This window comes from Marmota monax, unplaced genomic scaffold, assembly GCF_021218885.2.
Source record: "Marmota monax isolate L192 unplaced genomic scaffold, Marmota_monax_Labrador192_F-V1.1 WCK01_AAM20220418_F8-fsc00011, whole genome shotgun sequence".
Classification (NCBI taxonomy): domain Eukaryota; kingdom Metazoa; phylum Chordata; class Mammalia; order Rodentia; family Sciuridae; genus Marmota; species Marmota monax.
Genome location: NW_026693082.1, coordinates 15630503 through 15644526, shown reverse-complemented (window position 1 = coordinate 15644526; position 14024 = coordinate 15630503). Strand labels below are relative to the sequence as shown.

The 14024-nt window shown below is 37.9% G+C and overlaps 1 protein-coding gene across 1 annotated transcript in view; it reads left to right on the top strand.

Annotated features, from left to right (window-relative positions):
- Wdfy2 (WD repeat and FYVE domain containing 2) overlaps positions 1-14024 on the top strand; it is a 152723-nt gene that overhangs the window by 70459 nt on the left and 68240 nt on the right. The window contains exon 3 of the mRNA XM_046454076.2: positions 3075-3148. Within this exon, the coding sequence (XP_046310032.1) occupies positions 3075-3148 (74 nt within the window). The remainder of the gene's footprint in view (positions 1-3074; positions 3149-14024) is intronic.

Here is a 14024-nt window from a genome sequence, read left to right as displayed (position 1 = left end):
ATGTCATCTAGAGCTCAGGGTTGTGATTTAAATTGAGGAAGTCAGCAGAGGGACACTGTGTTATAATTTTTCAGTTATGATCAGCCACTTCACTCTTTGGAGAAAGCATTTTTAAGGTGAGCAAATAGAACAGTTGCCCAGCCAGTTCATCTCGAAGTTGCACTTTAGCCATGAGATTAGTTATTTCTGTATTGCCTTATGAATTAATAGTTTTATAGCATTTGAAGCAGACTTTAGTAAAGTGTCACATGTTTGCAAACTATAACAACTTATTATACCTAAATCATATTTTATTTGTTTCCACCTTATTCTTCCTGCCCAAAGTTCCCGTTACCATTTGACCATTACTACTTTTACTCTGTCTCATTGTCCTTTCCCAGTTTTGTCCCTTTGATGTTTGTCTTGCATGGTTAGGAGTTTTATAAAGCACTAGCCTTTACAAAAGAGATGGATTTTTTGCGGTAATCTCTGTACTCCTCTCACCCCCAAATAAAAGATTGACTGTAGTTAACAAATTTAGGCTTCAGAATTCTTTTGAGACCATTTGTTGCCTGGCCCTGCCAGGGCTTATGGGTATCCAACTCAAGGTTTGTTCCTGTGGTAATATCTCAGTTGAGAAATCATTGAGGAGCATCAGGCTCAGATACCCAAAGCCTTTCCTTCCCCCCCCCACCTCTCTCTTTCTCTCTCTCTCTCTCTCTCTCTCTCTCTCCTCTACCCCAGGTTTGCCTGATGTTTCCCCATAATACTTCTTTGAAGGGTGGCTGTGCCTTAGGGCATCTGGCAGCTAATGCTATCAGCTCTGGAACATCTTAGGTTCAGGCACATGGGTTATAGAATTTCGGTTAAGATTTCTTTATAATTGCATTTACAAACAACAGGGCTTTTGAATTCTGGTAGTATTTCTTCCTATACATAAAGTGATTTGAACTAAGAAGATGAAATTGAGGCATACAGTTCTTACATGTAGTTGGTATCACAGTCTAAATTTCTTGATGGCAACGGGAATACCTTATGTATCATTGTATCACATGCCTGGAACATAGTGAGCATTCTAAATTTTTGTTGAGTAACAAATGGGGGAATAACAGGAATAAAAAATGGCAATATAAATTTAAGAATAGCTTATGCAGTGTTGTAAAAACGTCTTTTAAATGATGTTTAGGAATCAGTGGATCCTCTGTGGCATGACCATACATGACCTCTTAAGGAATTCACAAGAACATACTTATAGAAGGTCAGGTGGACAGCTAAATGATAAGGTTTGTTCCTGTGGTAGTATCTCAGTTGAGAAATCATTGATAAATGATAAGGTTGTTCTTGGCTAGCATGCCGCTCCTTGGGGCTACAGTCAGATTTTCTTCATATGCTCATGCTTAAATCATAATAAATAATTAGATATTTAAAATTAATTTTAATAAGAACAACAAAGTGACAAGATTAAAGACAGTGTTAAAGAAAAATTTTTTGAAAAAAAGTACGAGGCTTAGTTTTACTACATATTTTTTATGTGTGTGCATAATTCATATAGCTGTATTAACAATATATTTTTTCTTGGTTTTTTTTCCAGCTAACATGGTAATTTTCCATGCAATCAATATATTTTAATTCTGCACACATATGAGATTATGCAACCTGGCATCTTAGCATTTGTGTAGAAATTTTGCCAAATTATTTATATAGGCCAAGGGTGAATAAGACTGAATTTCTTAGGTTAGTACATTAAATATCATTTGATTGCTTTTTTTTTGGCAGTATACTTTTGGGAATCTGGTTTTATTTTGTGGCTAAACAGAAAGAAGATAGTCCATACTGGTGGGAGTTTTAGGGAATTTTTTTTCTTAAATGTATGTTTCTGTTTTCTGAGTATGTCATGGTTGAAATTAGAAAAATGTAAATTATTTATGCAGCTGAGGAGATTCTTTATGTTGTTGATTTGTTCAGGGCCCTTTTATAGAAAAAAATGTTACTAAGTGATGTGTTTACTAGGTGAAGTGAGTCTTTCAACAGAACTTGAAGTTCTTTTATAGTTTGATATTTCTAGATGAGTGTTTGAAAATGGCACTGTTTATTTGAATTATGTCTTTGAACCTTCTCCAACTTTTTTTTTTCTGTGTGACCTGGATGAGACATCTAATCATAACTGAAAAAGTAGAGATAAAAAAATTTGGTGTTGTGATTATTATTATATTGATAAGTTCATATTCCATAGGGCTACTGTGAATAGAGGGAGCATTTAAAAATTGTGTTGGGCTCTTTTGAACAACTTTTTCAGTGTGGGGTAAATTGTTAAGAATCCCCCATTCTTAGGAGGAAGTGTAGATAAAGACGACAGGGACCTAGAAGCTATGTAGTATGTCCTTATTGATTACAGGTTTCTTCTGAGCATAGGACTTAGTAGACATAGGCATTTGGTCTTGTGGATCAGGGAGTCCCAGCCCAGGACTGGGTGTGCTGACTCATCTGGTGTTTTTCCTGCAGTGCCTAGCCCTGTGTTGATTGGGTGTTTTTTTTTTAGCTTGAGAAAGATCTGTCATCATTTTCAACTAGCAGCTTCCACCAAACCTCCTGACTGCAAAGAGTAGAAGACTTGTTAGTTCCCTTGCCCTATATCATTGATAAATCAAATATAGATTTATGTGTGTATATATGTGTGGGCATGGAGGGCTGGGAGTAAGATCTTTCTATTCAGAAAGAGTGGGTTATTTCTATTGAAGATGGGGTTTGAGTGGAAGAGAGAGAGAGCCGTGATTGAAGGCTTACACAGCACAAAGTATTGTTAATCTAGTGGAGCAAATTTAGACTGAATACTGACAGTGCAAGCAGAGACCAGGCCCTTGGGAACTTGTCCAGCTTGAGAATGTCTTACTTGCTATAATCATTAAAAGGACAACTTTAAAAACTAGGGATTGGTTGTAAAATTACTGTATAGTTTTGGTGAGTGGGAGTTAAATGAATTATTTCAGAAAATAGTGGGAAAAAAATAGCCACACATCCTTAGCTAGAGTTAGGCACTCCTGAATCAATGAGAACCGTCATTTTGTTAATTTCATCAACATGTTCATTTCTTTCAGCTCCATGTTCATGCATGTCTTTTAACCCGGAAACCAGAAGACTGTCCATAGGTCTAGACAATGGTACAATCTCAGTAAGTACACATAAATAAGATTTCCAGTTGAAATACTTCCCTTCCTGTGGAGTATGTATATGTATTGTGATGAGAGTTATTTCTTAGTTTTTTTCAAATTAACAGAATCATTTTCTTGCTAAGTAAAATGGAAATTACAGTGAAGCATGTTATGGTGAAGGAAGTGATTCTACATAGGGAGAGCTGTCATCAGTCTACTGACATGCTGACGAAGCTCAGCATGACCTATCACACGTACAGCAGCCAGGCTAGGGAAGTTCGGAGGCAGATGAGTGAGCTGCATGAGTCTGCCTTACTAAGAGCAAGCTGAGATACTGAACTTTGATCAGATGATTAAACATGGTGTTAACTTTCCCACACAAGCAACAGAACCCAAGAGAAATGTCTTTTTTTTTTTTTTAACATCTGCATGTCTGATCTTGTCTTTGATACTCTGTGTTCTCCTCCTTCTACTTCCTGATTTCCCAGCTCCCTTTAGCACGTGAATAGAATTCTGTAAATTTGTATGAATTTGTCAGGAAAGCGCAGAATCTAGGTTTTAGTCTGTAGGATAGATCCAGATTAAATATCAGACCCTTTGATTGTAGATCTTGAGGGAATTGAAGTGATTAGAGATTGGAATTTCAAGTTGTATCTACCTTCTTAATCTGACTTACTGAGTTTTAAGTAGTAAAAAGTCTGCTCTGTACATTCTCTATTTGATTAGCATTGCTTTTAGTCCCAGGCAAGAGAGGCTGTGCTTTGGGACTTGTGAATGAGAAAGCACTACTCTGGCCACACGTGCCCCCAGCATGAAAGGCCTGAGGGCCTGAGGGGTATGACCAGCCTGAGCCTCACTCCCTCTCTCCCTGCATCCTCTGTGCACTGAGACTGTGGAATTTCCTGCCCTCAAATAGCTCAGAGCTCCTTCCAACATCTTCCTGGGCCTTTTCCCTGGGTTGGTCCTTAGGAAGGTAAAACCAGTGAGTATATCCTTAGTTCTGAGGAGTGCCTAAAGGGGAGCAGTTTGAGGTCGTAGGATGTTCACACGTGTATGTAGGGCCCCTCAAGATGTTGACAGAACTTGGGAAAGGGAAGAGCAGAGGGCAGGTTGGCCACAGTGATGCAGAACTTCAAAGAATCTAAGAACCTGTATTGTCAGGTAATTGAAGGTCTGTTTGTCAGTGTTAGAGATGAGGCCACATGTTATTTAATGGTCTAACTTAATAACCCTCTAATTTTTCTTTTTTGGCACTGGGGATTGAATCCAGGCCTCACACATCCTTAGGCAAGTGCTTGGCCAGTGAGCTATTTTCCCAGCCCTTTTTGTTTGTTATTTTGAGGGTCTTGTTAAATTGCCTAGGCTATATTTGTACCAATGATCTTCCTACCTCAACCTCCCAAGTAACTGAGATGACAGTGTTCGCCACTGTGCATGGCTTAGACATATGAAATATGGGCTTCCATTTGTAGTCTTAATCCTAGTCCCTATCAGTGTTAAAGATAGGCCTGAAATTTTCTGACCTTTGGTCAAAACATTTGTGGAGTGGCCTTTATGAAAATATTGAACAATATTGTATATAGGAGCCTCTTGGCAAATATTTATGGAATTTCCGTAATATCCAATGCATTTGGTAGGTCAAATGTCCATATGCATTTGGTAGTTAAGGGAAGATATAATATCTACCTTTATATACTTTAAGAAGAGCCATTTTTAAAAGGAGGGATGTGTTATTTATAGGATAAATTCATTTTTAAAAGATTAGAGGAAACCGGGCATGGTGACATTTGTCTGTAATCTCAGTAATTTGGGAGGCTGAGACAGGAGGATTGCAAGTTGGAGGCCAGCCCAGGCAACTTAGCAACCTGGGCAACACTGTCTCAAAATAAAAACTTTAAAAAGGACTGAGGATGTAGCTCAGTGATAGAGTACTTGCCTAGCATATGTGAAGGTCTGGGTCTAATCCTCAGTATCACAAAACAATAGATAAATAAATAAATATTAAAGGGATTGGATTGTTCAATTTACTAAAGTATTCTTTACAAAGGAAATCTGAAAAGATAAGCTGAGATTCATGAATTACCTAACAGTTCATAGAATCATGTGTATAACATTCATTGTCCCTGAAAAGACTTAGATGCATATTTCATATGGGTGGTTCTTTGCACTTTTGAAATATTGGTGATTAGTGGGAGCTGATAAATGAAGGCAAGATAGGAAACCAAAGCAAGTGATGGAGAGTTCTAGCTGTTTATTGTTTAGAAGAGGAGAAACCATCTTAGCCATTATTCCTTTTAGTAAATGAAACTGCCAGAGAGCTGGAGCGTCTGTTAGGTACAGGGACTTGGTCATTTCCCTGGCTGTCAGAACAGTCGAGATACTAAACCTCACTGTACTTTGATCTTTCAAAAAGGATTGTGGCCCTGGTTTGTATAAGATAATTTCCTTAAAAGTGCCTCCTTTATGTTATTGAAGAAAATGAATTGTACACCCTATCTGAGGAATTGTAAAGAGCTCTGAGTTAAGGGAAGATACATTGAGAGAACAGCATGTTTAACATTCAAGATTCTCATTGATCACTATAATAACACGTTCTTTGCTGAAAATAGACTTTCAGCTGTTAATAGTTTACTTTCTAGACATGAAGCAATCCTGCTTCAGACACTATACATTCTGTTTCCTGAATATAGCAAATTTGAAGAAGAAATACTGGTTAAATCTTTTAAATAAAGAAAAGACACAACCAGAAAGTAAATCCATGTTTCACTTTATTTTGCTAAATACAAAACATATTGTGAAACCTTTGAATGACAATTCAAATTAGGTTACTGAGTAATGGATTACAGATAAAATAGAGATAACAAATGCACCTACTCTTTAAAAAGATCTTGGCCACAGGGAAGGAGAGGATGAGCCCTGGAACTAGTCTGGAGAGGAGACAAATAGCAAGAAAGTACACAAGAATTTGGAGAATTAGCTATGGGCAAGAATAAGGGCAATTTTGAAATAGAAGGGAAAGAGACAAACGTTCAGTTTTTACATGTAGAAGAATACCTTTGCCCTCATGAAGTAGCAGATGAGATCACCTACAGAGAAGAGCTTAAAAATAAAGAGTCTATTTTCATACCACATCTTTTGCTTTTTCTGATTATGTCGCTCAGAATTCTCTTCTTGGTCTACAAAGTCCTTGTTATCTTCTGAGGCCTCATTCAACTGGTATTTTTCCTATTTTATTTTATTCTAGGCATATGATTCCTATACCCTACTGATTAAAATTAATCACATATATTATTCAATAGGTTAGCTATTTGATTGCTTATTTAATTTCTGCTTTGAAATGTTTTCAAGTCTGTCTCTTCTATTAAAGTGTTGAATGTTAAGGATTTGGCCAGTCTTTTTATTAGTGTGTGTGAGTGTGTTTGTGTGTGTGTGTGTGTGTGTGTGTGTGTGTGGTGCTGGGGATTGAACACAGGGCCTTATGCATGCAAGGCAAGCACTCTACCAGCTGAGCTATATCTCCAGTCCATTAATCTCTTCTTCAGCAGATCTTAGTGTGATTCCTTATATGAATTAGGGATTCAATGAATAATTTGTCTCAAATAAATTTACTGACTAGAGTACAAACCCTATTATGATTTATATAGTTAGTTGTAACAAGCACCTGCTTAAATTCCAAGATAGTATATTATTATAATTCTATTACTACATAAATATTTTTCAAATGGAAAAGTTGTACCAGTAGTTTAATTCATCTTGAGTTTTCAGAAATGTCTTGTATCCATATTGAAAGCACTCAAATTATGCTACTATTCATGCCTAAGCAGGACTTTAAAATTTTCTAGCCAACCAACAATATCTAAATATCAATGGTGTACAAAAGGTGAAGCTCAGTTCTAACATAGTGTGGCTCTTGGATTTATGATACAGTGGAGGAAACCTTAAAAATGAAGTATGAATAAATAACCGTAAACAAACAACAGTGCACTAATACTGAGCATGATGTTGGCAGCATAGTAAGGTGAGAGGAGAGAGGAAATGGAGGTCTGGGATAGCTCTCTGGAGACTGGATGTGAGCTGGATTTAGAAGAAGGGCTGTGATTTGATTAGCTAAAGAGAGGAAGGTAAGGTATTTCAGGCAAAATTGCTGACATGGGAGAAAAAACATGGAGGTAAAAAGGGCAGGGAATGCTTGGAGAGAAGCCAACCCATGTGGAAATAGGATTCATGGAATATTGTGAAAGCCTTGACTCAGGATGAGTGGATAGCATTGTGTAAGGAACGAGACCCCTAATGTGGTTCCTAATGTGGAAGAGTCTCTCCACTCCACCCCAAGACTTTCTGCTATATTTAGAGGGGATAATTAACTGGAGAAGAAATGTCAACATAGAAATAAAGAGTTTCTATTATCTTCAGAGCTGTTCTTATCACCTGAGACCAGGATTTTAAACTCAAGATGTTCTATTATATTCGGAAAGCTCAAGATATTACAATAGTTATAATAATCCTAATACCCAGTAGTTCCCTACACAGTTCCACTTCCTAAGGTTTCAATTACCTGTGACTTACTGTGGTCCAAAAATATAAAATAGAAATTCCATAAATAAATAATTCATAAGTTTTAAATAACTTTTGTTTTTTGAGGTACTGGGGCTCAAAACTTAATTTTCACCAATCCTACTGGATAGTCATAGAGATGTTTATGTGTTCATCTTTATGAATATATGTTTTCTTCTCCATCATATGGAGCCAAAATTTTATTAATGTCTTGCCAAAATAAATTTATAGTCATTGAAGAGTTTGTGAACACATCCTTGAAATAATAAAATTTCTCCCTTCCCTGACAATTACTTTTATGTGTGTGTTAGTTGAAGCTTGAGACGAGTAGAAAAGATTCATCTATGTAATAGTTAACATTCAAAACAGAGATTATTGTATAAAAATAAATGTTATTGATCAAGTGTGGATTTGTTGTTGTTTTGATCGCTCCTATGATTTTTATACTCATAACATATATATTACTGTTAGTTCACCTAGGTTATCCAAGGGAATGAGAACTAAATGTTTCTTGAACATTTACCATGGGGCACTCTGGATTGCCTCATTCCAGCTTCACAATTGTCCTGTGATGTAGGTGGGGTGTGTCTCAGAGAAGGAAACTGAGGCCTGGAGAGTTTATAGGGCTTCACCAGCCTATTAGCTAAAATAAACAGCCAGCTGACATGGGAACTCTGTATGTCTTGAAGCCTAGATATGCTCCTCACTTTAGGGGGTCTCTTTTCTTCTTAGAATGGACTACTGTGTCTGCTTCAGTTTTGGGTCCTAAGGGGACCTCTATATATGCTTTGTTAACATGATCAGCTAAATGGATAAAAGATATTTCAATTCATCTTCAGGGTGTGTAAAACAAAATTAAGCATTATGCCAGCAGAATTTTACTATATATGCTCAACATATGACACAGTATGAACAGATCCTGGTTTAAATGACTGGTTTTGACATATAGAAGAATTTGCCATCCATTTTCTGCTTCTTGAAATTCATACTCAGAGATACAGTAAGCAGTCATGTAGGACTGGAGGTAGAACATTTGCTTAGCATATGAAAGATCCTGGCTTTCATCCCTAGGACCACAAATAAATAAATAGAGAGAGAGACCTAAGTAGAAATATAATGTGTTCAGGACAGTTTGTGAGACACTAAAATATGCTACTGATAAGCCATCGCCTCTTGGGCTGGGGTTATAGCTCAGTGGTAAAAGCGCTTGCCTCTCATGTGGGGGGCACTGGGTTTGATTCTCAACACCACATGTAAATAAATAAATAAAGGTCCATCAACAACTAAAAAAAATTTTTAAAAAAATAAGCCATCGCCTCTTTTTCTTTGAAGACTAGAAATCTGATGAACTTTTGGCATTATTGAGGGAATATACCTTCTCACATTTATTATCATTTAGAGGTGCATGTTTTGCTGATTAAATGAACACCTTAATAAGAGTATCACTCTCTTTTCATGTATTTCACCACAGTGGTATTCTTAGATGAAATGGTCTGAAATTGTGTCATGGGGAACTCAAAATGGTCCATCTTGTCAGAGTCTCATAGGCAGGGAATCATATCACAGATGACAGAAGGTACTCACTCAAGCAGAGAGTCTCTTGACGTAACCGCGAAGCAAAAGTGCCCCCACTCGAGCAGTTTCAAGTGAAAGGGATATAGTTTCTCTGAGAGTTTTTCAAATAAAAAGGAGAAATTACCTCTTTGAAAACACAATATTTAACATCGTCTAGAAGGAAATTCAAGCATCTTCAGAGATGTTCTTATCACCTGGGACCAGGATTTTAAACTCAAGAGTGTTTTATTATATTCAGAAAGTTCAAGATATTACAATATTTATAACAATCCTAATACCCAGTAGTCTCTTCTTACCCGGTTTCACTTCCTGAGGTTTCAATTACCTATGATTTACTGTGGTCCAAAAATATAAAATAGAAATTCCATAAATTAACAATTCATAAGTTTTAAATAATTTTTTTTTCCGTACTGGGGCTCAAAACCAGGGCCTTGTGTATGCTAAGCAAGCACTCTACACTGAGCTAAACCCCTCAGCCATTGAATAACTTTTATTATAGTAGATTGTTAAAATTGTTTTATTATTAATTATTGTTGTTAATCTCTTCCTATGCCTACTTATAAGCTATACTTTATCCTAGATATGTATGTATAGGAATGAACATAGTATACAAGGTTCAGTACAATCTTCTTTTAAAGGTACCTACTGGGGGTCTTGGAAAGTTCCTCCTATAGATAGGAAGGACTACTGCATTTCCACAGGAGCAATCAGTACCTGGTAAATTAGTTTTCTAGGGTTGCTATAACAAAGTACCACACACTGGGTGGCTTCAAATAACAGAATTTATTTCTCACAGTTCTAGAGTCTAAAAGTCTGAAATCAAGATTTGGACAGACCATGCTCATATGGAAGCCCATAAGGGAGATTCCTCTCTTGCTTTTTTCCCAGTTCTGATAGTTGCTGGCAGTACTTGGTGTTCCTTGACTTGTAGTTGCTTCAATCCAGTCTTCATGTGCATCTTTACTTTGCCTTCCCTCTGTGTTTATGTGGCTTTCTTATGAGGACACTAGTTGTTGGATTTAGGGCCCCCTAATTCAACATGACCTCATCTTAACTTGTTGTACCCATCTTCAAAATTTTTCCAAGTAAGGTCATATTCTCAGATTCCAAGTGGATATGAATATTGGATTTATCCAGTTGACATTTATAAGTTCTCATCATGTTTGGTCAATGCAGCATTTAGCCCACTATTTGCTATTTCTTTCTGAAATAGTCCCTTTTTGTTAAGTCATCATCGTGTTTGACTTCCCGGTAGCATTTAACACTATTCATTGTTTCTGAAATAGTTTCTTTTTAAATGTCCATGATAATACTTTTCCTGATTTTCTTCCTGTTTTCTGTTTCTATCACAGAATGTTCTTTAACCCCCTTTGGTTCAGTATTGAAGTTTCTCCACATTTGCTCTTCGACCCTTGCTTCTTTTCTCTGTAGGCAGTCTCATCCATGTCATGGTTTAACTTGCTACATATATGACAATAAAATTTTTTTTTTAAAGAGAGAGAGATTTTTAAAATATTTATTTATTTATTTATTTTAGTTCTCGGCAGACACAACATCTTTGTTTGTATGTGGTGCTGAGGATGGAACCTGGACCGCACGCATGCCAGGCGAGCGCGCTAAAGCTTGAGCCACATCCCCAGCCCAATAAAAAAATTTTTTTTTATCTCTATCTAGACCTTTTCTCTGAGGTTCTAACTTTCTTATTTTTTTTCTAACTTTCTTTTTAATATTTTTTATTGAATGTCTTCAAGGGACCTCAAAATAAGTCCAAAATCAGCCTCATATTCCTCCCCACTACCTAGTCGTTCTCAGTGTTCCTGCTTTGGTAACTGGAATCATTGTCTGTCCTGTTGTACAAGCCAAGGATCTTTGGAGTCATCATTCCTCCTCAGTTGTATCTAGTTCATCACTTACTGATTTTTAACTCTTAAGTACCTTTCAGCTTCTATCCCTTCTTCTTCGTCCTCCTCCTTCTCCCCACTTTCCATCACAATCACCCCCATTATTCTGCTCCATAATCTCTTCCTTGGATTCCTCAGTTGCTCCTCTCACTTATCAGTTCACATGCATCCTTCCCCCTCCAGTCTGCTTTCTGTATTGGAATTAAAAGGATCTTTTCAAAATACAAATTTTAACCTTGTCATGTCCCCTGGGAAAACCTGTATAGTGGCTTCTCACTTGCTGTTAGTACACAAGCCAAAATTCTCTGGCCCTGCCCACCTTGCAGCCTTGTTCTGGACAGTGCCTTTTCTCTTGGAATTTTACCTTATCAGCTCTTTCCATGCCTTCTATTCAACATGAGCCTTCTTTTCACAGGGCCTTTAGCATTGCTGCTAAAGCAATTTGCAGCTTTGCAAATTATGTGGCCTGTGCCTTGGATATGCTTCTGTCTTTTCTTTGCCGACTTAACTCTTAGTCTTCATATCTCAATTTATTTTCTATTTCCTTGGGGAAGTCTTCCCTGATCTTCCAGCAACTTAGTCCCTGGATTAAAAGTGTTCTTAGCTGAATGCTGCTTCTTTGTAGCATTTTCATAGTGCGATTTGTGGTCATTGGGGCACTTATTTGACTCATGCATATATTAAGGATAAGCTCCACAAGGCAGGGACTACTTCTGCCTGACTTGCTGTTACATGTCTGGTGCCAGTACAGTGTCCATGCATTTTATGTTCTCTGTGAACATTTATAGATTGAATTAATGAGTGAGTGAGTGAGTAAGTGAATAATTCAGTAGTAAGATGATAGCTGATGGAGGTTAGGAGCACAATTTCTGGGATCAGACTGCCTGAGTTAAATCACAGCACTGTCCCCCTGAAACTGACACACTGGGCAGTTTGCTTTACTGTGTCTCAGTCTCTTTACCTATACAGTGGGGATAATAATAATATCCATTTTATAGAGTTGTTTTAAGGATTATTGTACATAATACATGTAAAGCTTCTAGAACAACCTGTATGTGTCATTGCTGCGTAAATATTAGCTCTTGTCAATGTCACCAGCAGCATCAATCTCTGTTAATTGTATCCAGGAAGCCTCAAAATCTATGTCATACAGATTTAGTAGGCAAGTTCCAAGGGGAAGAAACATTTTAGTGGTGGCATATTCCATTAGATGATTCACCTTATTTCTGTTTTTCTCAGTCTTTGCTACCTCATCACAGTAATTGTCATGTAATTTGAAAAACATGGGCTGTAAAAACATTTGTATTTTTCTGCAGAAGAGTTTCTTATCCAACTTGTTGCTGTTTTAATCATCACCTTCCAGAAGAGAGATGGGCTTGGAAAGAAATACAGATTACTAAAGATATTATGAATGGACAATTGAAGAAGATGTGGCACATTTCTAATCACAGTGATTCCCTTGCTCTAGTGGGTTGAGAGAATAGAAGTGGGAAAGCTTACCAGCCATCAAGGATTATATTTCTGTTGCTTTAGGAATCTGTAGTTGATAGGCTAATACCAGGAGAGCTCTGTGGTCCTACATTTATTTTTCAATAATAGGAACCATAAGTCTTTTAATTATTCCTGTCCAAATATTTAAGAATATCTCTGTATTTGTAAATATGTTAGCTAATTTTTATGCTGATATAATACCTTCCACAAACTAGAGCCAGGCCTTGGTTCTCATGTCACTGTCATTTAGATTATAGGGCTCAGAACCCAGATGGGCTGGTGTGGCATTTCCAAGTTAATCACCTTCAGAGGCATTCCTCTCAGGACAACCTCGACAACAGCTCTCCCAAGAGCTATCTGACATTTATTCTTTTGCTGTGAAGTTTGAGAACCCACTAGAGCCAGAACATGTAAAGTAAGCAGTTGTCTTTGGTAGCCCCGGTGGTTGCTGAGTTGCCATCGCTTGGCATTGGGATCTGAGACAATGTTGGAAAATTCTTGTCCCCTGGCCAGCTAGAAGCTTATGTTAGCAGAGAGGGGATGGTAGTAGGTCTGCATTGGTCCCTAGGACTCAGTGCTGGCCCTGTGTGTCTTTGATTGCACTCTGATGCTGCAGTGACCCCGGGTGGTGGTAACCAGAGTACTTCTCTTTTCTAAGGTACCTGTCCCTCCTGTTTGTGTCCTTCTCCCCCTGTGCTGCTCTGCAGGCTCCATGCCCCACTCATCTCCAGCTTCAACCTATTACAGATGGAGGAGTAAAAGAGCTCTTCTCAGTTATCAATGATAACTTTTTTTTAGCTACATACTCAAGTGGTGTAGGAAGAAAACTATCAGTATTGACCTCAAGCTCATTGGAGCAAATCACGCAGTCGCAGATCACTGCTTACCACATTGACAGGGAGAACAGCACAGCTATCCATCAGCAGCAAGCACACAGGTCGAGCTGGCCTCCTGGATGGAGAGAAGTCAAAACCTAAGGGCAGTATCTTTAGCCCAGAACTTTTCTGATTTGGGAGTGGAAAGAAAGGAGCTGGAAAGGCACCACCCAGCATGTTGAGTGAAGTGATAGCTGGATATTTGGTGTGATTGTCTCAATTTCTGAATTCCCTTCAGATTTCCCTGCTGGCCCCTCCTTCTCTGAAGAGCCTTGGATGTGATGCTCCCCTCCGTGCAGCCCAGCTGCTGTCTACTCTTTCTTGGTGATCTACCCTGGGGCTGAGGACATTGGCTAGTCCTGAGATTTGAGTCAGAAGTATTATAATGTTCTGTTTTTCTGCAATAATTATCTGATACCTCCAGTTCTCTGAACTGTGACCCATTCTGACCTCTTGAGCCTGAGACTCATATTCCACCTGCTTACTTGGTATTTCTGAGA